General features: G+C 42.6%; 2 protein-coding genes across 3 annotated transcripts; one reads left to right on the top strand and one right to left on the bottom strand.

The window, feature by feature from the left end:
• Window positions 1-2,593: 2,593 nt before the first annotated feature.
• ngdn (neuroguidin, EIF4E binding protein) lies at window positions 2,594-6,164 on the top strand. The gene is made up of 11 exons (XM_080864308.1): window positions 2,594-2,683; window positions 2,953-3,012; window positions 3,120-3,191; window positions 3,416-3,553; window positions 3,644-3,728; window positions 3,877-3,929; window positions 4,061-4,175; window positions 4,360-4,534; window positions 5,144-5,297; window positions 5,876-5,939; window positions 6,046-6,164. Exons 1-11 carry the CDS (start codon window positions 2,663-2,665, stop codon window positions 6,063-6,065), a joined length of 957 nt encoding a protein of 318 aa, XP_080720434.1. The 5' UTR covers window positions 2,594-2,662; the 3' UTR covers window positions 6,066-6,164.
• A 1,137-nt stretch (window positions 6,165-7,301) lies between these two features.
• pabpn1 (poly(A) binding protein, nuclear 1) lies at window positions 7,302-22,502 on the bottom strand. 2 transcript variants are annotated; one of them, XM_080864309.1, is made up of 7 exons: window positions 22,021-22,502; window positions 18,445-18,553; window positions 16,598-16,665; window positions 14,525-14,631; window positions 14,141-14,228; window positions 13,363-13,514; window positions 7,302-8,019 (listed from the first exon to the last, which is right to left on the bottom strand). In XM_080864309.1, the coding sequence occupies exons 1-7, from the start codon at window positions 22,153-22,155 to the stop codon at window positions 7,824-7,826; spliced, it is 855 nt and encodes a 284-aa protein (XP_080720435.1). In that variant the 5' UTR covers window positions 22,156-22,502; the 3' UTR covers window positions 7,302-7,823. The 2 variants fall into 2 exon arrangements, with proteins under 2 accessions (XP_080720435.1, XP_080720436.1); XM_080864310.1 differs by lacking the exon at window positions 7,302-8,019 and adding an exon at window positions 8,996-9,227 and having other exon boundaries at window positions 22,021-22,501.
• Window positions 22,503-22,748: the final 246 nt, after the last annotated feature.

Here is a 22,748-nt window from a genome sequence, read left to right as displayed (position 1 = left end):
TTAAATTATTGTGTTACAGCAGCTGGATAAAGAATAAAATACTAGTGCAAAGATTTCACACATATATACACATACATAGTACATAGTATGACTGTGATTGTGCAAGAGAGTAGTGCAAATTGGATTAAGAAATAATGTAAACACTCTAAATCTAAGAAACAGCTGAATGAAGCTGTAATGCAGAAGTTTGTGTGTGGATTCTTGTGCCGGACAGGTGAGTTCATCCGTCACAGAAACAAGAGTTATTGCAGAGTTTTATGGAGAACAGCAGGAATAATTTTCTGAAGCCTTCTTCACAGCAATAGACAAGCTTCTCTGAAGTAACTTCATCAAAACCATCAACATTTAAGGCTTTGAGGCTGGTGTTGTTTAACTCCTTCTTATAAGCCTGTTTTTGTTTTAAAGTGCTTTATAAATAAAGGCGATGATGATGATGATGATGATGATGACGATGAAGCCTTGATGCAGTTGCAGATCATATCTGATGGGTTTCCATCAGGAATTCTAGGTCACCATAACACGGACACAGCACACTGGACCTCAGCACAATGTCAAACCACTGGTCACAACACAATGAGAGCACAGAGAGTGGAACGTCACTGGGATTAAAGAAAATGTGTGGCACTTGTTTGAATAGATTCTAAATTGTTTATAAAGACGATGAGCCTTCTTTACACCTTAAAGTTACTCATGGTGGTTCTCAGGGTCCTGTGCTGGGCCCGGTGCTTTTCATGGTATACATACAACCCTTAGCCACTCCAACACTGCATACTAGGGATGGGTACCGGTGGCCGGTGCCATGATGGCACCGGTTCTGACATAAACGGTAGTAACCAGACCGAAAAGCAGCGCACATTTCGGTGCTTTATTTCGGTGCTTTTTTTTTCCTGAGCTGTGATACACTTCTAGCCAATCATTTTACGTTTCCCAGGATAGTAGGCGGGGCCAGGTACGTACGTTCAGTTAGAGCAGAGCTACAGATTAAAAATGTCCAAGGCGAAGCGGTCAAAAGTCTGGCTGTACTTCACAGCAAAATATGCAAACTCAGCAGCAACAAGTGCTTTAAGCTGATACTGTGATACTGTCAAAGGAGGTAACACCTCGAATCCGATGAAACACCTGGCGACGCATAGCGTTTTTTTTAAAAGCCGAGAAATGCGCCGTATTTGATAGCTTGCTGCGAGACCTCACACTGTGCACGTTGGGTGGGTTGCCAGTTATCGGACCCGGAGCAACATCCCCCAAAAACCCGAAGAATAGAGTCCTGGCCCCTAGCCCTGCCAGTGTAGCAGAAATGATGAGGATATTGATGCAGCAGCAGCCGTTCTTCTCTGCGTGAGTCGCTTAATGTTGTTCGAGTGTAATTTACATTGAGTAGGCTAACCACGTTATTACATTAATGCATGTAAGGTGAACTAGCAAACATCATCATAGCTACATGCGGCTGTCTTCTTGTTTGATGGCAGATACTCCCTTCACCCTGGACAAAAAGGCTAAAATGACCAAAGAAAAAGTGGAAAACAGTTAAACATGAGAGGTTTTTGGACAAAGTTTGTGTTTTTTTTCCATTGTTTAAGCACTGCTTCCAGCCAAGAGTCATACCATATATGCCCCATAGCTGCAGAAAAGGCTAACATTGTTATCTTTTTACAAAAAAAAAAAACAAAAAACAGCTGAACATGAGAGGTTTTTGGACAAAGTTTGTGTTCTCCATTCTTTAAGCACCGGTTCGAGCACCGTTTAAGCACCGGCACCGTTTCAAAAGTACCGATTTGGCACCGGTATCGGATAAAACCTAAACGATACCCATCCCTACTGCATACAGATGACACCCAGTTATATTTATCTCCACGGCCGGAGAGAAACCCAAATCACTAACATCCAGTTAAAACCATGAAATCCTGGATGACTGCTGGATTGCTTTTATTCCATATTATGTTGTTCTAATGGCTCTCTGAAAAGCCTTCAGCGGATCTGAAATGCCACAGGGAGAGTATTAACTGGGACTAGAGCGATAGATCATACTGGTCCCCTATCTTTATTCAGTTCTGTGAAAATCCTCACATATGCTCGTAAATAACCAATCTCCATCATATCACGATTACCTAATCATATCCTATTTTCAGTCAGAGCATTTTATTTGAACTTAGCGGGCTTCCTTGTGATGCCATTTTGGAATCAGCTCTCGTGTGGGGTTGAGGAGACAGACACTTTCTCCACTTTTAAGATTTGATTCAATTTTCTGATTGTGATCAAACTTGTGATTGGGCTGAATCAGAGAACCCTGAACTATTGCTTGGTTATGCTTCCCCCAAGGATGCTCTGCAGACTCACAGGGCACAGCAAATCTAACAAGTTCAAATTTCAGCAGCTGTTTATGTACAGACACCAAACTTTGCACCTTTACCCGATCTCCTCAAAACAAATACAATCAGGTGTGCTTTAAAAATGATTACATCAATTTGCCACTGCTGACGGGCCCTGTTGAACACCCAGGCCCGTTCAGTATGTAAAACACTACACGATGGATAGATGTAATATAGAAGTGATTTAAGCTACTGGTGTCCCATTCTTTTGCCTCACTCAGTAGTAACATCTGTAACCGTTTTAGAGCTATCACTGCTGTCCCGCTGCGGCTTCCGTAGGGTACAGTGGCGTTAAAATGGCTGCTCCTGTTGACAACGTGAGTGAAATTGAGTTACCTCCTTGTTATATATTAAGCCGTTATATCGTGTTTACATACAGAACATTATACTTTAGTATGTACAAATATACGAAAACGCTTCTCGGTGCTTTAAAGAGGACCACAGCGGTTTGTTAGCTCGTCAGGCTAGCCCGTCAGGCTAGCCACTAGCTAACAAACCTTTATGTCGAACAGCTGGTATTTCAGTACGGACACTGTTTACAAATTCGGATACTGCATCTCTTACATGTAATTTAACTGCTTTCTAGGATTTGATTGAAAGCGATTTGCCCAAAGCTGTAGAGCTGCTGAATAATCTCACTGAACAGGTAAGAACTTAAAAACAAAAAGAATAATCCCGTAATGTTTAGTTTAACTCAGAAATAATGTGTGTTTGTGGCCGTAATAAAGAGATAAATCTAAGTTTTGTTTTTAGGTGGCCTCGGTGACGGGTCTTGTCCGTGAGCTGCTGACTAAAGTCAAAGATGGGGCATTGGAAACGTCGAAGGTGCGTAACGACTATTTGAAATGCTAGTTCTCCTCAGGTCCAGTCTTTACGGTAATCTGACCAAAGTGCAGTTTGGTTTGAAAGGAGCAGGCAAGACTGATGCATCCTCTTTAATGAGGCTGTGTTAAATAAAAGTATTGACACACTTCCTGCAGGATTTCTCATTTCTCTAGATCAGGGAAAGAAGTGCAGTCTGACCATCTGTCCGCCTTCTCCTCCTGCAGGGTTTGTCTTTTTTGGACCTTCGGTACCACCTGCTGCTCTTCTATCTCCAGGACCTCACTCACCTGATCAGCATCAAGACGGAAGGAGGCAAAATAAAAGACAGTGATGCCTTAGACCGAGTGGTCACAATCAGAACGGTAAGAGGCTGTAAAAGTGACGCTGTTCGATTTCTCTGCAGTCAACATGTGTTATTTTAATCTTGATTTGTTGTTGTTGTTTATTTGAAGATCCTGGAGAAGATGCGACCTCTAGACCACAAACTGAAGTATCAGATTGATAAACTCGTGCGCACGGCTGTTACCGGCAGTTTAGGTAAGACCGAAGTGATCAGATTTTCAGAACTGTGCAGTCTAAGAAAGCTTTGACTGAAAGGATGCGTATCAGATTCAATGCACAGCAAGATTTGCATTTATCCACTTATGGTAGGCGTAACCGTGTCTGATGCTTTTGTTGATTTCAGCTGAAAATGACCCACTGCAGCTGCGTCCCAATCCAGAGAATCTCGTCAGCAAAGTAAGACCAGAGTAACACGACGGCTCCGGTTCCTTCTTTTACTGTCACATTATCAAACTGTAAACACATGCATCCAAACATCAGCTTCCTGTATTAGTAGGAAAGATAAATGCTTGTTTGTTTTTTTGCAGCTCAGTGAATCTGAGTCTGAAGACGAAACAGAGAACGAGGCAGCTTCAGAAAAGAAAGCAGCCCACTCTAGTGGCAAGAAATATATACCACCAAAGATTGCCCCAGTGCATTATGGTAATGTTACCGGTCTGCTTTATAAAGTACTTCAATACTGCTTTGGGGTTTTTTGTTAGGTTCTTTTTTGTTGTTGTTGGGGTTTTTTGGGTGGGGGGTGGGATTGTTATAGCAAGCTTATAATTTATTTTTTTTTCTTTCTCCTGCTTGTTTGTTAACCAAAAAATAAACCCGTTACATCCAGATGGTGACATGACAGAGGCAGACAAGAAGAAGGCCAAGCTGGAGCGTCATCGACAAGCAGCACTCCGGAGTTCTGTGATCCAGGAGCTGAGGCAGCAGTACAGCGACGCCCCAGAGGAGATCAGAGACAAACGGGACTTCCAGAGCGAGCGGGAGAGCCGCGAGGAGCTCCACAGGTTCCTGCTCATTTACTTTACACACAGATGGGTGTTAGGTGGTCATAATGTCTGCTACTTGATTTAGATGGGAAGTGTTGTGAGATAAACTTCTAATTGAATTCAGTTTTATTTATACAGCAGAATATCCCACCAGTCACTTCAGGGTACTTCATATTGTGATTTAAAGACCCTACAATAATCCAGAAAAAAACCCGGTAGTCAGAGAAGGCCTTGTGAACAAGCATTTGGCAACAGTGGGAAGGAAAAAATCCCTTAAAAAGGAAGAACTCTCCAGAAGAACCAGGCTCAGAGTGAAGGGAGAAAGACAAGTCAAAATACATTAGAGATTAATAACAACTAATAATTAAATGCATAGAGGTGGATAATCACATAAAATCTAGACTGGGAGCTGGTTTCACAGAAGAGGAGCCTGAAAGCTGAATGCTCTGCTTCCCATTATACTTTTAAATGTCCTGGGAAGTGCAAGTAAACCAGCAGTCTCAGAGTAAAGAGCTCTACTGGGGTGATACGGTGCTGAGGGGTCTTTCAGCAAGACCTTGCAGCATCATCTTTCTTTTTTCTTTGCTTGGTGGTTTGTGTAAATGGTATGTGTTTACCTCAACACAGGAAGAACTACGAGGAGTCAATGATGGTGCGTCTCAATGTGCCGAAGCATCAGAGGAACACCAAGAAGAGGGGCATGATGGCCATGTCCAACCAGCTGAGCAGTATAACACACTTTGGTGACATCACAGCTCTGACCGGTGGTGAGGCGATGCAGGTGTGTTTGCGTTATTGTATTTTGATTTTGAGCTTCTGCCTTGTTTATTGGTTAATCTCTAAACCGAACTGAGACTTCATCATTTATACTGACTGGGATTAAACCTGAGCTGCTACCAGCACACAATCGGACAGAAGGCTCCAGTTGGATATTTTCAGAGGTTTGGAATGTTTACCTTAAAATGCTGAGTGCTGTGGTGACTCAGTTGTCTGGTGCAGTACTGCTGGCAACAGCTACACTTCGTGCCTACATAGGTTTGGCATGCTGTGGCTCTGTTCTGTTTCCTGTCTTAACTGTCTGCTGTCATAAAAAGCACTAATAAGTCAGAGTAATGGCCGCTCAGCCTCTTGCCGATAGTCTTCTCTCCTGCCTGCAGATGTGGAAAAACCCCTGTGTGTATTTAGGAAGTCTTGGAAAATCAATGTGCTATGTTTAGATTTTGTCCTGGGCACCATGAGTAGCTACAAAGTGTTGCTAACAGGCCCATCTTTGTACAGTATGAATGGTAGCTTTGTGGCTCAGTTTTATTTAGATTACAGTCTTAATGTGGTTTTGATGCATTTTCTGTGTACGTGCAGGATGGGGATAACCCACGACCCAAGAAAAAGAAGAAAATCATGAAGAAGAAAACCAAAAGAAAAGGTAAGGACTTTGAAATACCACGAGACCAAATTAACCTGTGAACTAGTATTAATAAAAATTTCTCTTTATTCAAATAAAATGCAGCAGTCCTTTTTTTTCTCCTCAGCTTTCAAGAAACGCAACTAGACCTGAGGACAGCATGTCAGAGGATGTTACCAGCAGCTAATTGTTATAAAGTCTCTGTAAACATTGTAATAAAGAAACCATTCCTCATGACCTGTATCCTACAGTGAATGCATTGTAAGACCTTTTTTCCTCATGTCAGCAGTAGAGGGCAGTCATGTTGCCCACTCAAAATAAACTGGCCCTTGTAATGTTAATTGGAACAAAAATATGACGTTATTCTTGTGCCACTATTCTGAGCGCACGTAAAAAAAAAAAAAAATTGCAGTTGCGACTGTTGCATTTTGAGGAGAAATTTATTTTGAGCGAAGAAAAGCTAAATTTGAGTGAACAAACTTCATTGCTGCGTGCAAAAAATGTATTTCAGTGTTTGCTATTATCCACACACACACACACGCAGCCCCTCTCGCTCAGTTTTTGCATTTGCGCTCGCTCCAATGTGTTGCTTGCGCTCTCAACATTTCTGCCCGTGCGCGCTCAACCCTCTCTGTACACAGTTATATTTGTGCCACAAAACCAGTCAATCACAGACTTGGATGCAAAAAAAACGTGTTTGGCTGTTTTGGTCTCCAATCAGCTCGACGTGACGAAATGCAATATCCCAGAATCCATTTCGTCCAAAACTCAAACGAGGCAGTGGCGCAGGAGCACAGAGTGGCAGAGTTTGAAATATTACCCTTTCTGGGTCACAAAATAAACTTTTAAGATATTTTCATGCGAGAGTGGTGCTGTGTAAACTTTAAATATCTGCTCGATTCATCAAGACATCACATATTTGCACAAGTGCTCTAAACGTTTTCAAAATAAATTTCTCCTCAAAATGCAATACTTGCAACTGCAAATTTTTTTTATTATTTTTTTTAACGTGCGCTCAGAATAGTGGCACAAAAATAACGCCATACAAAAACAGTGGAACTTTTGTAGTAAACCCCTACTGAGGGACCTGTGATGACATGGAAGTAGTATGCAGTCAACTTGGGTCTAACAGAAAGCCCAGTCAGCCTGGACAAAGCTGCACAACTGCTGGACATTATATATACACAGTATATTATACACCCAAGTAACGTCACACCTCATAACCTCAAGAGCTGTTGGTATTTTAATGACTGACTAGAATGAAATGATTCATTCTGAAAATAAAAGCCACACCTCCCATTACTTCCTGGAAGTACCACCTAAATGATGCATGCTGAATACCTTGAATTGGTGTAAAATTCAAATAAACGCACACATGCACACTTACTTTTTACACAATTTTTTTATTTTTTTTTTCTAATTACAGACTCATGGGTTAAAAATAAAAATAAAAAAGAAGCAAAACATTTGTTCAAACCCCCTTCCCCTTTTCAAAAAGAAAAGGAAAAAAAAAAAGTCTCCACACAAACCCCACCCCTGACTTCCCCCATTCTAAAATAACAACTCCAGCCCACTCCTTTCATTTAATTAATAATCGATGCTGTTAGCTCGTCGGCCTTCCTCAGACAAGCCGTGACTGCACTGCGCGTAGTCAGAGAAAGGGGGCGCCCCAAAAAACACCCTCGTCTCTGGTCCTGCCTTCCTCGCTCTCAAGCAAACCTGCCTGCCACTCAGCTATGTTGGCTTCAGCTCTCTGTATATAAATCATGTGTTGGGTTGGCTGCCTGTTAAGTGCCATCTGTACTGCCGTGTGCTGCGGTGCATGTTGAACAGGTGTGTGTGTGTGTGTGTGTGTGTGTGTGTGTGTGAGAGACATTTGAAGTGTGAAAAGGACTAAAAGCGTCATCAGCGTTTGCTGTTGTAGTAAATGCCCCCCGCGGTGGGCCTGTGGTCGCCCTGTCCCCCTCCCCCGCCCCCCCACACTGACAGGATGGGGTGAGTGTGCATAGCGGGAGCAGAGAGAGAGAGAGATGCTGCAGAGACAGTGGGAGGGGCCGGCGCCACCTGGGGAGGGGTTGTCAGCCTCCACTGGTCCTGAAACCTGAAACGACAAGAAGTGGTCTAATATACAGAGAGAGGAGGGGGGAGGGGACAAGGTGCACAAAGGGAAGGAGGGGAAGAACAAAGGGGCGGGAGGGGGAGGGATTGCACGAAAATAAAGAGTAAAAACAGCAGATGCCTGTCAAAAGAATTTACAAAAAACAACAAAAAAAAGGAAAGAAAAAAAAAGAAAGAGCTGTAGCCATGCCTGAGTTGAAGGTGACAAGGATGGACGAGCGGCAAGGATGTGGCAGCACAACCAATAACCCCCCACAAAAAAAACACCCCAAAACAAAAAGAAATACAACTCCACTGAACACTGAAGGTCCATCACTGTCCACAGATCAAGCTGACAGCACACAACATAATCCATGTTGTGATGAAAGGAAGAGAGGTTGGAGGGAATGAAACGTTAGAAAAAAATAAAATAAATCAAGGGTGGGGGGAGGAGGGTTAAGAGGGGGCAGAGAATGGGAGACACACAAGGGGTCGGAGAGGGTGCGAGCAGGTAATGACAAACTCCAAACCACAAACGTAACACAAATATTTGATAGCTAAAGTAAGTTTCACATATCTATATTACATTAAAAAAAAAAGAAAAAAAGAGAACAATGTGTATTCTTGTGTATGTTTTTTTTTTCTCTCTTCCCCCCCCTGCTGTGGAGGCGGTGGTGAGTGGGTGGGCTGTGTTGATGATGGTGTGAAAGCAGGAGGTCACAGCCAGACCAAAGGAGACACATCTGCAGCCTGAGATTGAGATACCATCATCCCCCCCCAGATACCTCATCCCCACCTTTCCTCCCTCTTCCAAAAACAAAAAACAAAACAAACAAACACTGCCATAGTAATCCTCCCCTCCCTCCCCCAAGAGGCCAATGTATACCTTACCAGGGGTGACCGCATCAACCTCTGCACAAGCACGCTCACACACAATCTCACACTGCGGCCAGCCAGTCTCTCTGTCCAGGAGAAGTGTGTTTTTGTTTTTTTTTTGTTTTTTTTTTTTCCTTTTTTGTCTTTTTTTCTCTCTTCTGGGGTTCTCTTCTTTTATTGTTGGGGAAAGGGAAAGGACTTTTTCATTGTGTGTGTTTGTATTTTTTTAATATGGGAACAGAAATAGGGGGAGAGGTTTGATAGTAAGGAAGTATTTGGGATGGGGGGGAGGGTGTTTAGTAAGGGGAATACCACGATGTTGTTCGCCCTCGGCCCCTGGAAAAGAGAGAGAAAAAGAGGGTGAGTTTTTTCTGTTTGGCTTAAGAAGACGGACACCAATTTCCTGGTGCGATGTAGTAAATAAATATGTGCATGTGTGCGACTGTGGGCAGAGGAAGGGTCTGAATTTCAGTCCTGGAAGTAAAGTGAACGGGGAATGAATATATTGACCTACGTCAAAAATAAAAGAAAATAAAGAAAAACAGTGTGTTTAGGACAGTGTTCACAAATCACTAAATAGACATCTTTAAAAAAAAAAAAAAATGTGCCTTTGAGCTTAGAAACAAATCAGTGTGGAAGAATAGTGGTGAAAGAAGCTGAAAGCAGCTTTGTCAAGAGAGGAAAAGTGTTTAATTTCCAGATAAAATGATTAGTGTGTGGGTGTGAGGGGACAGCAAAGGCACTCTCTCGCCCTCTTTCTCTCTCTCTGTGTGTCTCTCTGTACGAGAGCCGCCTCTGGGGTCACTGTGGGGAAAGACCTTGAGGACAAACAGCACCACACATATACCCCCAGCAACACAGTGCACACAAACATTCACAGTTAAAAAGCGACATAAACTGCACTATTATTCTGCACGCATCACCACCCGATACACAGCCAGGCGGCAGTGAGACAGACACACACACACACACACACACACACACACACACACACACACACACACACACACACACACACACACACACACACACACACACACACACACACACAGCAGCACAAACACAAAGAGGTCACACTGGGACTCAAAAGTCCAGCGGTTGATGGGCTAAATGCTGAAGTCAGGCTGCAGTAATGAACCTTCGTTTCTGGGAGTGAACGCTGGAAGGCTGAAACTGAGCTGGAAGGTGTGTGCCATGTCTGAGGAGGAGGTGGTTAAGGAGGAGGAGAGGGGGAGGTGGGGGGTCATGTACATGCAAGGACATCCACAACAAAAGGCACAAACAACAGGTTCTTCCACATCATCTACTCAGTACGTGCGTCTTCTGGCTCACATCAAGATCTTGGCTTTTCACCACAGCAGCTTGGGAAGATGAGGATGATGTTAATGGAGGCAATATCAGAGAAAAGACTTTGTGCAGCCAGAGGTCAATTAAGTGCACGTTAGCATGATTGATCATCTTTGTGCTCTGGCTTTCTGTCGGGGTTTCAGGTGCAGATTAGGAACAGAACACAAAGCGGGGCTTTGATAAAATCTCTGCTTCTTCTAAAACAAAGCCAATCGAAACACGCGTGACTTACAGACGTCACACGGGCTGTGAAATCTTCCCAAGCTTACAACAGGTCAATGCAAAGACTTTTAGCTACGCGTTTGTTCACCATGGACCTTTCCCACAGCAATACAAGGCACCAGTGAAACTTGGTAGGATGACTATGAACTGCAGGCTAGTGATGAATTCACAATGTAGCAAACGCACAGCTCTTCAGCTCGCCTCTGCTATCGAGGCCAGTTCAGCTGCTCTGTGGCTGATTGTTACACGTGAACCAAGGCTGTAAGATAATAAGATGATACACTGTAGTATTACCAGTAATACCCAAGAGGGGGGTTTCTATCACTCTGAGTCTATTAATTACATCAAATCACAGATGGAAACCACAGAAATATTTATACATAGTTAATGTGAGTCAAAATGAGCAGCATATTTAAAACCTCAGATAACGTGACTGGAACGACTGGAGGCCCAAGCTCACTTAAAGCTTTTAAAGTCAAATAACGTTTACAGGCTCCTTTCACTTTTTTCAGCTTGCAAACACTTCATTATGAGTGCTTTCAACTTCAGGAGACTTCATCTAACATACAATCCTCTCAGTTTCTGCCCAAGTCTTTGTGTGCCTTGTCGTGCAACGCAGGCCAAATCCCAGTGAGTAAACTATCAGGGTTAGGGTTTCTTGGTATGTGTGGGAGTGGCTCAAGTGAGTACACAGACTGATTAGAGAGATTCTGACCTTGAGGTTCAGACACTTTCTCACACACACAGGAACAAATCGAGATGGAATCCTTTCCTGCGGTTATTTAAAAGCAGCCTTGCTGAAATGGGGAATCATTTCACAAATATCCCAGTTAAGTCCAAGGGCAAAAATGAAACAATAGAAAAATCACATGATAAAATAGGCTAAATAGGGCCTGTCAGAAGAACTTGGCAAATGGATTCATTGTTACAGCAGCTTTCTACTGGAACATGTTGTTTGTTAAACATCTAGTATTAAGAAAGAGCCTAGGCCCTCAAGGTTCCAGATGATTTGCAGAGGCAATCAAATCAGAATCTCTCAGTCTTAAATCTGAGTGGATGTGAAGAAGTTGGCATGCTGATCAGCGCGTTTGGCACCACACCTCCTTTCTCAGTCTCAACAGAAAAGAAAAAAAAATACAAGATGGCTCCACAGACTGAGCTCTACTCTACTCCGAGAAGCTTCTTCAGTTCAGTTCAGAACTGAAGAAGCTTCTTGGATGAGAGGTGAAATGTCTTCAAGCAACTCAAAGAAGTCCAGACGCTTCTCTTTCCAAGCTCCTTAGACAACACTCAGAATGAACTCATTACTTTTGCAACACTAGATCTTAAAGACTTTCGCCCCAGGTGGAAAATGGTAACAACAAAATGCTGCAAACTTGCACTGTGACCAAGTCTGCAGAGACTACCTCCATGTGCAGCACAAGATGCACAACAACCCACTGACAGGACCCCAAAGCAGAACTCTGAAGTGGAGCTCATCAAAATCATGATGTTGTGTGCAACTGTGAAAATACTGCATGTAGAGAGCCACCAGAATCCCAGTGCACAACACACTGATCAACACCAGGCTTTTTCTCTCATTCTTTACAGAGCCACATAACAGTAAACTGACTTTGCTGGATTTTCCAGACAACACAATCATCAGTGTGTTCACTACACCACTGCTGATAAATGCTGTGTTTAAGTAAACCAGTGCTACAGGTGAGCGAATCAACCATCACAAAGCCCAAACATCAATTATTAAAAATGGTTTGCATGCTGCTGCACAATTAGTGGCCCAAAGAAGTTAAAAACCTCACCAGTGCAAGTAATGCAGCTTTGCACCAGTAACTTTCCACTACAGTCAAGTTTGCAGAAACTTCATTGGCAGCGGCCCAAACAGATCCAATTTATGCAGAGTGCATGTGCAGCCTGGGAGGAAGAAGGTGGTGTGCAGCGAGTCCGTAAGCCTGTCTTGAAATGGTCGTAATGTGATGCAGCATGCAATGAATCCCACAACCAGTTAGCCCTGCTACATGTTGTGTTTTTGCCTTTATTATTACAGAATACATCAATGTGTGACCGTCATTCATTTATTCTATGAATGTAACCAAATAAAATAAAGAGGAAAGGGGGGGGGTATAGCAACTGATATACAAGTAATAATATCATGATGAGTGTTTCTAATTCTATGCCACAGCTCGCACAGTTTTTACTTCTGTATCAGATAGGGGTGGGCAATCTGATCAAACTTTGTTACTGCATTGCGCGGACTTAATCCCACATGATCGATCACATGACTAGCTGTTCATATGGTTGCCAGGATACACAGCGTATATGTACAATGCAGTTGTCAGCTCTGGTACTGAGAAAAGCTGTAATCGTGAGGGGAAACGATAGTTAATGATGTCATCTTCACTAAATTAGATTTGTACATGATAATCTTTTCAAATTGGCCACCTCTGTGTACAAGGGGCTTTTTGCCCTTTCTGTACTTACCTTCTCTATACTAATCAATTTTAATCTTAAAGACTTAAACACTGGACAAGCACATGCTCAGATTAAGAGGGACGTGACAAGTGTCACCCACCAGCCCTCTGTCCAGTCAATCATTATTTTCTGATTTGCAAACTGAAAATCTGCCCCAAATTAATTAGGCAAGTTGTCTATTTACTTTATTAAAATCCCTGTCCTCTGCCAGACTACCGGTGCCTTCTCTAACGGGGCCTCCTCAGGAACTCTAAATTCCAAACATTACAAGAAGCTGTAATCCATCTTTAACAGTAGTGTCAACTCTGGCTCATCATGACTGTCTGCCTTGCTTTTCCTGTGCTCCCTTTCAGTGCAAACAGTGAGTGGGATGCATGCAGGTGATGTGCTCTCCCCTGGTGTCAGACATGACGATGTCTCTGTGTCAGCTCACCTGAAGGCCCGTCCTCTGCCTCTAGGTGGTGTGTAGCCACTGTAGTAGCGTGCACGCAAGGAGAAATTTCCTCCCCGTGATCGGAACCGAGCCCGTGGAAAGCCACGGTCTGTGGTGCTGATGCCTGGTCTGTTTGTTCTCTTAGCGCCCACCTAAAGAAAAAGGGGACCTTGCATAAACCACAACATCCAAACAGTCTTCTGTGCTTTCACACTGAAAGAAATTTGTTTCCTCTTAATTCGTAGTAAAAACTCAACAACCTTGCCTTTTAGCTTCAATTTTGTGTTTTTGTATTTTTAAAATCAGTGCTTTTAATCATCTGCCACAGCAAGAAAAACAGAGAACCTTCTAGTTTAGACTGGCCAGTCTCAATATTGGGGAAACTCTGACCAGAAAAGAGCCAATAAATTGAAGGTCAGACACTAAAGCCACATTTCTACAAAACAAAAAAAACAACAAACACATTAAAATCTTCTTGTAGACATGCAACCAATCAGGACAATCCTATCCATGACAGGCAGAATGGCCAGTGACTATTATGACCACATCAGCTAAATGTAGTCAACCATACTCCTGTTACTGCACTGGTGAGGTAGCTGCTAATGTTGCTCCCATTAAGTTCATGCTGCAACTGCGAAGTGTTTTGAGATGGACGATCATCATGTTTCTGTGAGAAAGTCTCAGGTTTAAACTGACACTTCTCAGATCCACACACTGTAAAAAAACCACTACCACCTCATTCAAGGAGCTGAGATATTTAACCTCAAAAATGTCTCACCTTTATCTGCCTTCCTCTGAAAAGTGACTCATCCAAAGCCATGGCTGTCCTAACAGACTCTTTGTCTGCAAACTCAATATAGGCAAACCTGCAGGGGGGGAAATAAAATCAATCACTTGGCTACAGTAAAACTAATCTATAAACAAAGAAAGCACTACAAAAAAACCCTTTTGTAATTACTAAAGAAAAACATATTTTTCCAAGGATAAAACTGATTTGCAGGTGATTTATATGAAATGAATAAAAGGAATCATAATCAACTTTCCAGCTCTAGAGAAGCTTTTAAAATGTGCTCATACTCATAATTGTACTGTGCTCATAATTGACTGATCCAGCTACCAATATGCAATAATATCATTTCACTGTAGAATTTCTGATCATTACCCCTTGGGATGCCCTGTGTATTTGTCACATAGGATGGTGACTCTGTTTACTGAACCGCAGCCATGAAAGTGAGCTTCGAGCTCTTCTGCTGTAGCACCGTAGTCCACCTGCAGACAGAAAAATATATTAAAAAAAGTGTTAGCATCAAGACAGCTGCGTCACCAGCGCTGTATTATACATTAAAAACACAACAACAACAAAAATATTAAAGCACAAAAGTAAAAACTAACTCTGAATGTATTTACAATGTGACACAAAACCAGGTCAAAAGTAAAAAGCTGCCTTAAAATTGTCTGAGATACCAGTGAGGCATACGCCCAAAGGATTCCCACAAACCACCAGACTTGGGCTACGTTCACACTGCAGGTCTCAATGCTCAGTTCCGATTTTTTGATCAAATCCGATTTTTTTGTCTGCTTGTTCACACTACAAATAAAATGTGACAGCAAAGGCGCTTTAGTGTGAACGCTCAAAGCGGCCCGCATGTGCAAAAGAAGACTTCACACACAACGCGCTCTGTTTAGACCCAGACCAAAGTTGCAGATTTCTGTCAGAATCTGCAGATTATACAGTACAAATAAAATGTTCATGTTTCTCCAACGTTGTCTTCCCAACAGTTTCACTAACATCTACACTGGATGGCCAGGAAGCATTCACAATGTCTTCTCCAGCACTGATAATTGGCATCTGTTTTATGTCAGTGATGTAAAAGACTGATTTAATGCGACGTGACCATTCAAAAAGCAGTCGCTTTCTAAAACATCAGATATGTATCGGATTCAGGACCACATACGAAAGTGACCCAGATCGGATTTGTGCTGTTCACACGGTCATACCATGATCGGATATGGGTCAAAAAAGTCGGATTTGATGCGCTTTCGCCTGCAGTGTGAATGTAGCCTTATTGTCCGAGATTGGAAACAGAAGGTGTTCCCTAAACCCTGAAGAAGAAGTAGCAGCTCTGTCCCAGAATTCATAGCGCAGCCCAGCTCAGTTTCCAACAATCGCAGCAGCCAGTTAGTTTTAATATTATTCTTATTATTCTTTCTGGGTCACAAAATAAACATTTAACATATGTTCAGGCGAGAATGTAGCTGTGTAAACTTCAAATATCTGCTCGGTTTATCAAGACACCACATATTTTCAAAGGCGCTCCAACGTTTTCGGAGACGTCTGTTACCCACTAGCTCGATAGCTAGCCGGGGGCAAGGCTCACTAGAGCCCGTAAGAACACCGGACACCCGGCAAACAGTTTTCAAACCCACCGCGGTCTTTCGCTACTCGGGTTAAACATGATATATAAGTCGCTTAGATAACTTAAAAATGTTATTGTTTGGCTTTTTTTTGTATTTTATTTGTTCCTGAGTAAATCGGTTTGGCTGAGATTAAAGTTATAGTTTTTACACAGCTGAATAAACGTCAAGCAGACAACTGATTATCAGAAGTGTGAGATGCTGGAGAATAAACTCCGGTGTCCTGTTATATTTTAGATAGCAAGGAGTTTATTAAACTCCACCGAAACAATCTGCAAATTTCATTAAAATTTAATAAACTATCATCTTGTCTTTATTATTAGTTTGCACAGATCTTAAACACTAGCTGTAAGCTAATGATAGTTATATAAGAGCAGATGCATGCTGGTGCAATAAGCTGTACATCCAATGGATGCATGATCTGATTAGTCGACTAATCGCAAAAATAATCGGTGACTAGTCGACTATCAAAATAATCGTTTGTGGCAGCCCTAGTTTAAAGACTCTTCAGAGTATCACGAATGCTTAAATACTTAGTAAGAGTCCAAAGTGATAACACCTTGAATAAAGTTTGTACTGGTTGCAGGATTGATCAAAGGCACAAAGTGATTTCTATGCACAGACTCTTTAAAAAAAAAAAAAAAAAAAAATAGGAAACCCACGGGAGCGTGATTTTAATAGGGCCAGTACTTATGATTCAGTGTCACAACTGGTTTTCCCCCCGTCATATTATTTCCATAATGTTATGTCAGACACGACAACAAGAATCAAGACACAATGTGGCCAAAATAGAATCTGCATGACACAAAGAGTTACTCACATTTCCGACATAAATAGATCTGCCATCTGCCTCCATCTTTTCCTCGATGGACATGATGACAGGGCCAACTGCACAGAGGAGAGAGTACAGAATAAATCTACATAGGAAACAACATTGAAATGAAACACATATTAGGACAAATTACTGCTTTTAACTCCAAATGTGAGATGTAGCGCACCTACAATCGAAAAGTCCATGAAAAGATGAGATCAAATGGATGGTATAAAGTAGGGCTCGGCGATATGACCCAAAATTCATATCTCGATATTTTTTTTAGCTGGATGGCGATATAAGATATATATCTCGATATTTTTTTAAAGCCATAAGTTAAGAACAAAAAGAGAGTTCTTAGTCAAAGCTGTGTCCCAGATGTCACACAGGCATTTTTATTTACATACAGCATAGATTTACATGAAGAAATTACTCAAAAATAAATTATCAGCATTTATTAAATAATAATGCTCCATAAATAAAAGAAAACAATGTTGTTTTTGTGCATAACAAAAAGCTCATAATTGTGCCGTCAAAATGTAAACTAACAGACGCTGAGCATAATAACAAAGACAGATTTCACAGCTGCTCTGTTCCCAACTTCTACTGCGTGACTGACAGCCTTGAGTTTGAAATCCACTTTGTAACCATGTCTCTTATGGTCCTTATACACATAATATTACGTCGAAGCACAGTACGTATCACTCCGCGAGGCTCCAGACTACGGTAGCCGTAATGCTCCGCCAATTCATCAAGCGCTGCAGCTCCGTAGCTTACCAAAGTCGTAAAACATTTTTTTGACAGATTGCTGAGCGCTGTGTACCACCTAAAATCGGTTCGCGGCCATCAAGCACAACCAGAATTCATACATAAGGCGCGCTGTCAACTTTTGAGAAAATGAAAGGATTTTAGTCCGTGCAGCCCCTGTGGGCTGCATGGCGTTAGCGTGGTTAGCTCGTTAGCGCAGTTAGCTCGCTAACACGTTGACGCCGTCCACCCCCACAACTCGCTAACGGAGATTTGCCGTGTCCATCTGCTCGCTGCCTGCAGGTGAAGCTATGGGGGAGGAGGAGTTGTATTCAGTGAAGGAGAGGCGAGGCCGAGTAACGTTGCGTAGAGACAAAAGTGGACGAAAGAGAGGTAAACTTGTGGCTCCACAAGTATAATTATAACGTAACATAGACTATATCGATATAAACGATATTGTCACATCTTATATCTCGTATGAAAATATATCGATATTTTTTAAAAACTCGATATATCGCCCAGCCCTAGTATAAAGGCAAAAATGGAGTTGACAATTGATTCACGAGTTTTGTCATTACACAAGAATGACAAAATCATAGTTTCTTCTTCACATGGGGCAATTAAGCAACATAAATATACTGACACAGACACGCATTCAGATTCGTGCATTATATAAAGTTCTGATGGATGTAAACTATTTTATCATTTATTTAGATTTAACCTTATAAAATTGGACATAAGAGCATTGCAAACTGGGACTGAACATAAGTTTTTTTGTTTGCATTTAAAAAAAAAAAATCATCTCTGAGGGTTAAAAACATGGAATTGAATATTAAAATAATGTACTTTAACCAAGCATTAAAGTGAACCCATATTTTAATGCACATCCTAAACTGGTATGGGGTTACTGCTTGAAAATGAGTGTAGCATTTACATTTACTAAGTGAGATTATTTCTAAGCGAGCACACAACAGACAATAAGACAAATGATTATGGGGCTTTCCCCTCACTGGATAATGTGACAGCAGAACGAGACAAGAAGGCAAATGTGGACAGATGGGGGGAAAATGAAGGCGTCTGCCTTGGAAAGGGAAAAAAAGAAGACGCACCTGGTGGGGGGCTCAGATTCATCTGTTTCTCCACCTCGTTCTGTAGCTCCTTCAGCTTCTCTGCCTCTTCCTCCATCTCTCTCACTCGGGCTTTGATTGCCTCCAGCTCCTGCAGCACAGACACAGATTCCATCAGAGCCGTCAGTCCATCATGTGCACAGCTCAACACAATATCACAATGCCAGTTACTGCTGGATCCATCTTCACCAACTTCCAAATCCAAAATGATTTAATGAATAAATCAGAAAGAGATCTAGTGTGTGCACACCCTGGAAATATTTTTAGGCACCCATTTGGCAAAATAGCAAAAGAAATGGTGCCGTGACCGTGACATGACCTCAGTATAAAGAGAGACTTTATATCAGCTACAAGTCGTAAAATCCATATGTGCAAGATTTAGGCAGAACCACAAAAAGTCTTAGGGAAAGAATGCAAGTAGCTCCGAGGACGCTGTAAGCCAAACAAATGTAAAGAGAGGACTTGGAGTAAAAGTAAAAACGTTAGCAGCATGAAGTGCTTCCCCACATGTCAAAAAGGAATGTCAGTGTTTCCAGGTTCAGTGGGAGGATGAAGTAGATACTGCAGTGCATCACTGTCCAGCTTGTCTTGATAACCCAGGTATACATGAGGCTACATTTAAAAACGCCAAAAGGGCAACTTTGTTTATAAACTACAACTGGGAGAAGATGTGTGGGAGGTTGTGTGTGTGTGTTTGTGATAACAAACCTGCACTTTCTGAATAGCAACATAATACTGTTTGGACAGCAATACATATCAGGCAACAGAATCAAATCTCGGTGTGTATTTAGTTCCTGCCTATTGCAGGAACTAAATACACACAAAGTTGGTATTCACCCATTCTATAGACAATCATCATATGAAACAAGCTGAAACATGGTGGGAAATTAGCCTCAAAATAGTCACCAATCCATATGACCAGGTTAACCATCTCTGTGTTAATAAACTCTGGTTGTGATGCAATTGCAAAATACTGCTTTACATAGCTTCAAATTAATTGGTCTCTCTGTGTGGATTGCTGCATTTTTAAACACCTACATCATAATTCCCCTCTATAAAGCACTGTAGCTGGAACTGTGTAATAATTCACATTTAAAATGGCTCACAAGTTTCTGGCTCCATGGAGGTCAGGACCAGCTCTGGGTCAAACTAATATTAACATGTGTGACCGACAAGAATTACCAGCTTTAAAATAAATAAATAAATAAAAATCCAAATATGGTAACAACAACAGTCAAAAAACATGATCCAGACTTTGAATAAGACCAACATTCCAACCCCAGATCCCAGACAGGATCTAAGCCCCTTAGATAATCTCAGGGAAAACCCTGTACTGGGACTTCTTCCACCTTTAAGTGCACCCTCAATCTAGTCCTGCACTGCTGCATGCGCACTATAGTTATTCTCATGCCCCACATTTTGCAGTATACCCTGCCATCCTGCCTAAATTTAATAGTAGGTACCTCCCCCAAGTGAAAAGCAGACTTTAAAGCCACTACAAAGAGGACCGCCAGGCCAAGATATGCGTGAGCAGAAATAAATAAATATATATATATACATATACATACACACACACACACACATATACATATACATACACACACAAAATGAAAAGGTTACCAACCAAGGTTAAGTATCCAGCCCGAAAGCAGTGTTGGCAAACAGCACTTCAAATGTCCACATGATTAAAAACATCATGTCCAAACATGGTAACATTCACTGTTTAAGTGCTTACAACGCAAAAATATATTTATAACAAAAATGCCACCTTAGCCTAAAAATGAACTTCTGTTATCAGTTTATGTTGGAACAGCATACATCACTACATGGTCATATGCATATTAATTTCCAAGAAAATGTGTTTATTTTTGCTGGAGAGCCATTTTGGAAAGATGAAGCAGCGAGATGATGAAGAGATCTGCGGTCAATCCCGCTAAACTAAATAATGCCAATAAACTTATATTATTATTATTAGATAAACAGTGAGCTGGCTGTGCCCTCATGTGGAAGTGGACCCTCCTGTCTGACAGTGGTGCACTGCAGCACAGTGGGAGTCACTCCAGCTCGATCCAGAACTACTGACAGGATTGTAATGAAAAAGCTCTTTGTGAAACTGGGTGCAGCGACACAGACGGACTGTAATAAATTCAGATCTTCTCACCGCAGCGGGCTATAAAACTGCACAGCGACTCGCTGCACACGCTAATAAAGACATCATCATTTCTCGGTCGGCGTGTATTCACGCGACTGATGCTCTGACACATATCACCAACACTGAGATGATGGATGGATGGGAAGTGATCAACATTCAAAGCAGGACCGCTGGGATGAGCCATCCACCGCTGGCACGTTGCGACTCCAATTTTTCTCTCTGTCCCTTTTTTTGTCTCGTCTTGTCGCATATTCAGTGCAAGCTCTTTCACTCCCCTCCCTTCTCTTGCTCTCCTTGCTCTAGCCAAACACTGAAGGATGCAAACCCAGCCCCTCAAATACCGCAGCCCCTTTCTTCTGCGTTGTACGCCACGCTTTCACTGGCCGACATCCTCAAAACCCTCACCTGGTCACTCAAGACAATCCCAGCCATTGTGCACTCGTGTGTTAGCTGCACGAGGGAAAAATAATAATAATAATAATAATATATATATATGCATGTTTAAAAAAAAAACAACTAACTGGGCTGATTAATGCAAATTTTACATTTTCAACAATTACACAGGGTGTGCACCAACAAGCAGCGATTCACGACTCTACCCCCATTGTCGGCTGAAAAATAGGCGACAAAGATGGTCAGGTGCACGTCTGCCACTGCCACACCAGCTTTGTTAAAATCCGCTAGCATGTTAGCCCGTTATCACATGCTTAATATTCACGGCTACTAAGCCAGCTGCTGTTAGGCCCAGCAGCTTGAGGTGCAAATGCCGCATTTCATCTCGTGACTGCTGATTACGGCTGACAGGTCCGCTGGTCATTTTATCCGCAGCCTTTAATGGTCGGGCTTGCTAAGCTAACGATAACCTGCGGCCGCTCGCTCGCGTGTGCGCAAACCGGCGCTTGAAATGCAGCAGCCACAGCCGGTTAAATGATAAAGGTAAAAGGGAATAAAAAAGAGGTCATTACCGTTAGCAGGTCGCCTTCTTAAGGAGGTAGACTCGCACAGCGGCGGCGGCTAATGGCGGCGGCCTGTCCTACCCTCGCCCCTTACTGTCTCCTGCATCTCCGTCTCGCATTTTTTCGCGACAAGGACCCCCCCCCACCCCCCACAAACGGCTCGAGCTGCTCTCTGGCGCAGAGAAACTGGCGTCGCTGTTGCGCCAAGATGGCTGCCGACACCACGCATGTCACCACCCATTTCTACTGCACTGCGTGAACCACAATGGCGGTTAACACAGACCTGGCGATAGCAGTAACGCACACGGCATGTGACCCAAGATTCGTGTGGAGGATGAAAAAAAAAATCAACAAATTGTTCACCTGCTTTTACTAGCTGCTCCGCCACGACCACAAAGTGTCTCGGTATTCATGTGGGTTTCCACTTTAGAAACAATGCCCTTCACTTACCGGATCTTCAATTGCGGCCTCTCCCTCTTCTAATCCCGGCTCTTCGTCACCGACACCCGGGTCTTCCAGCTCGGGATGTCCGGGGTCTGAATCTAGCAGAGATTCCTCCGCCAGTCCGTTACCGAACTCCGCCATCGCCCTGTTCCAACTGTACCGACGCGCCTCGTGGCCAAACCAACGTTGCAGGCCCCTACTCACACACAAGGGGGTAGAGTGAGCGGGGCGGCGAAAAGAAAAAAAAACGGCGGAAAACGCCGCTTAGTAAAGTTAAAATGGGGAATAAAATGCTAGCTTCACTTCTAGCTACTACTCAAACAGCATACCACGATGAACGGGGACTACTGATTTACGCTACCTTTAGGAAATGGTCCTAACTTACGACAGATAACCTAGTTTATTTACTTAAATGTGTGTATAAAAAAAGGCGAGGGCTATACGCGAGAGCGGCGGCGTCCCTTCAGTTCAGAAATGGAAGCTAGGGGTGGAGCCATGGATCACTGCAGGCGTAAGAATCTCCCTCCCATTCGCTAACCGAGGATTCTAGACCAACCTCTTCGGTCTTAGCCGCATTCCTATTGGTTAATGAAACAGGACGTTCCGGTTCCGAAATCGCATGTGTGCCTCTAATTGGATTACGCTTCTGCCCATTATATCGAATCAATCACAAGTAAACTGGCAAAGGTAGTTGAGCAAATTAATTCCAATCACATCTGAGTGTGTCACATAGA

The sequence above is a fragment of the Rhamphochromis sp. 'chilingali' genome, assembly GCF_963969265.1.
Source record: "Rhamphochromis sp. 'chilingali' genome assembly, chromosome: 18".
Lineage (NCBI taxonomy): Eukaryota > Metazoa > Chordata > Actinopteri > Cichliformes > Cichlidae > Rhamphochromis > Rhamphochromis sp. 'chilingali'.
The sequence above is the reverse complement of the archived record's forward strand: the minus strand, read 5'-3'. Positions and strand labels throughout refer to the sequence as shown.

Coding starts and splice junctions, on each gene's coding strand:
- pabpn1 (XM_080864309.1), bottom strand. CDS start 22,155: ATGGCGGAGTTCGGTAACGGACTGGCGGAGGAATCTCTGCTAGATTCA. Junction 14,229..14,524: donor TACACAGGGCATCCCAAGGG/GTAATGATCAGA, acceptor CCCCCCCTGCAG/GTTTGCCTATATTGAGTTTG. Junction 8,020..13,362: donor GGCAGAGGACGGGCCTTCAG/GTGAGCTGACAC, acceptor TTGTCGTTTCAG/GTTTCAGGACCAGTGGAGGC.
- ngdn (XM_080864308.1), top strand. CDS start 2,663: ATGGCTGCTCCTGTTGACAAC. Junction 3,013..3,119: donor TGAATAATCTCACTGAACAG/GTAAGAACTTAA, acceptor TTTTGTTTTTAG/GTGGCCTCGGTGACGGGTCT. Junction 5,298..5,875: donor CCGGTGGTGAGGCGATGCAG/GTGTGTTTGCGT, acceptor GTGTACGTGCAG/GATGGGGATAACCCACGACC.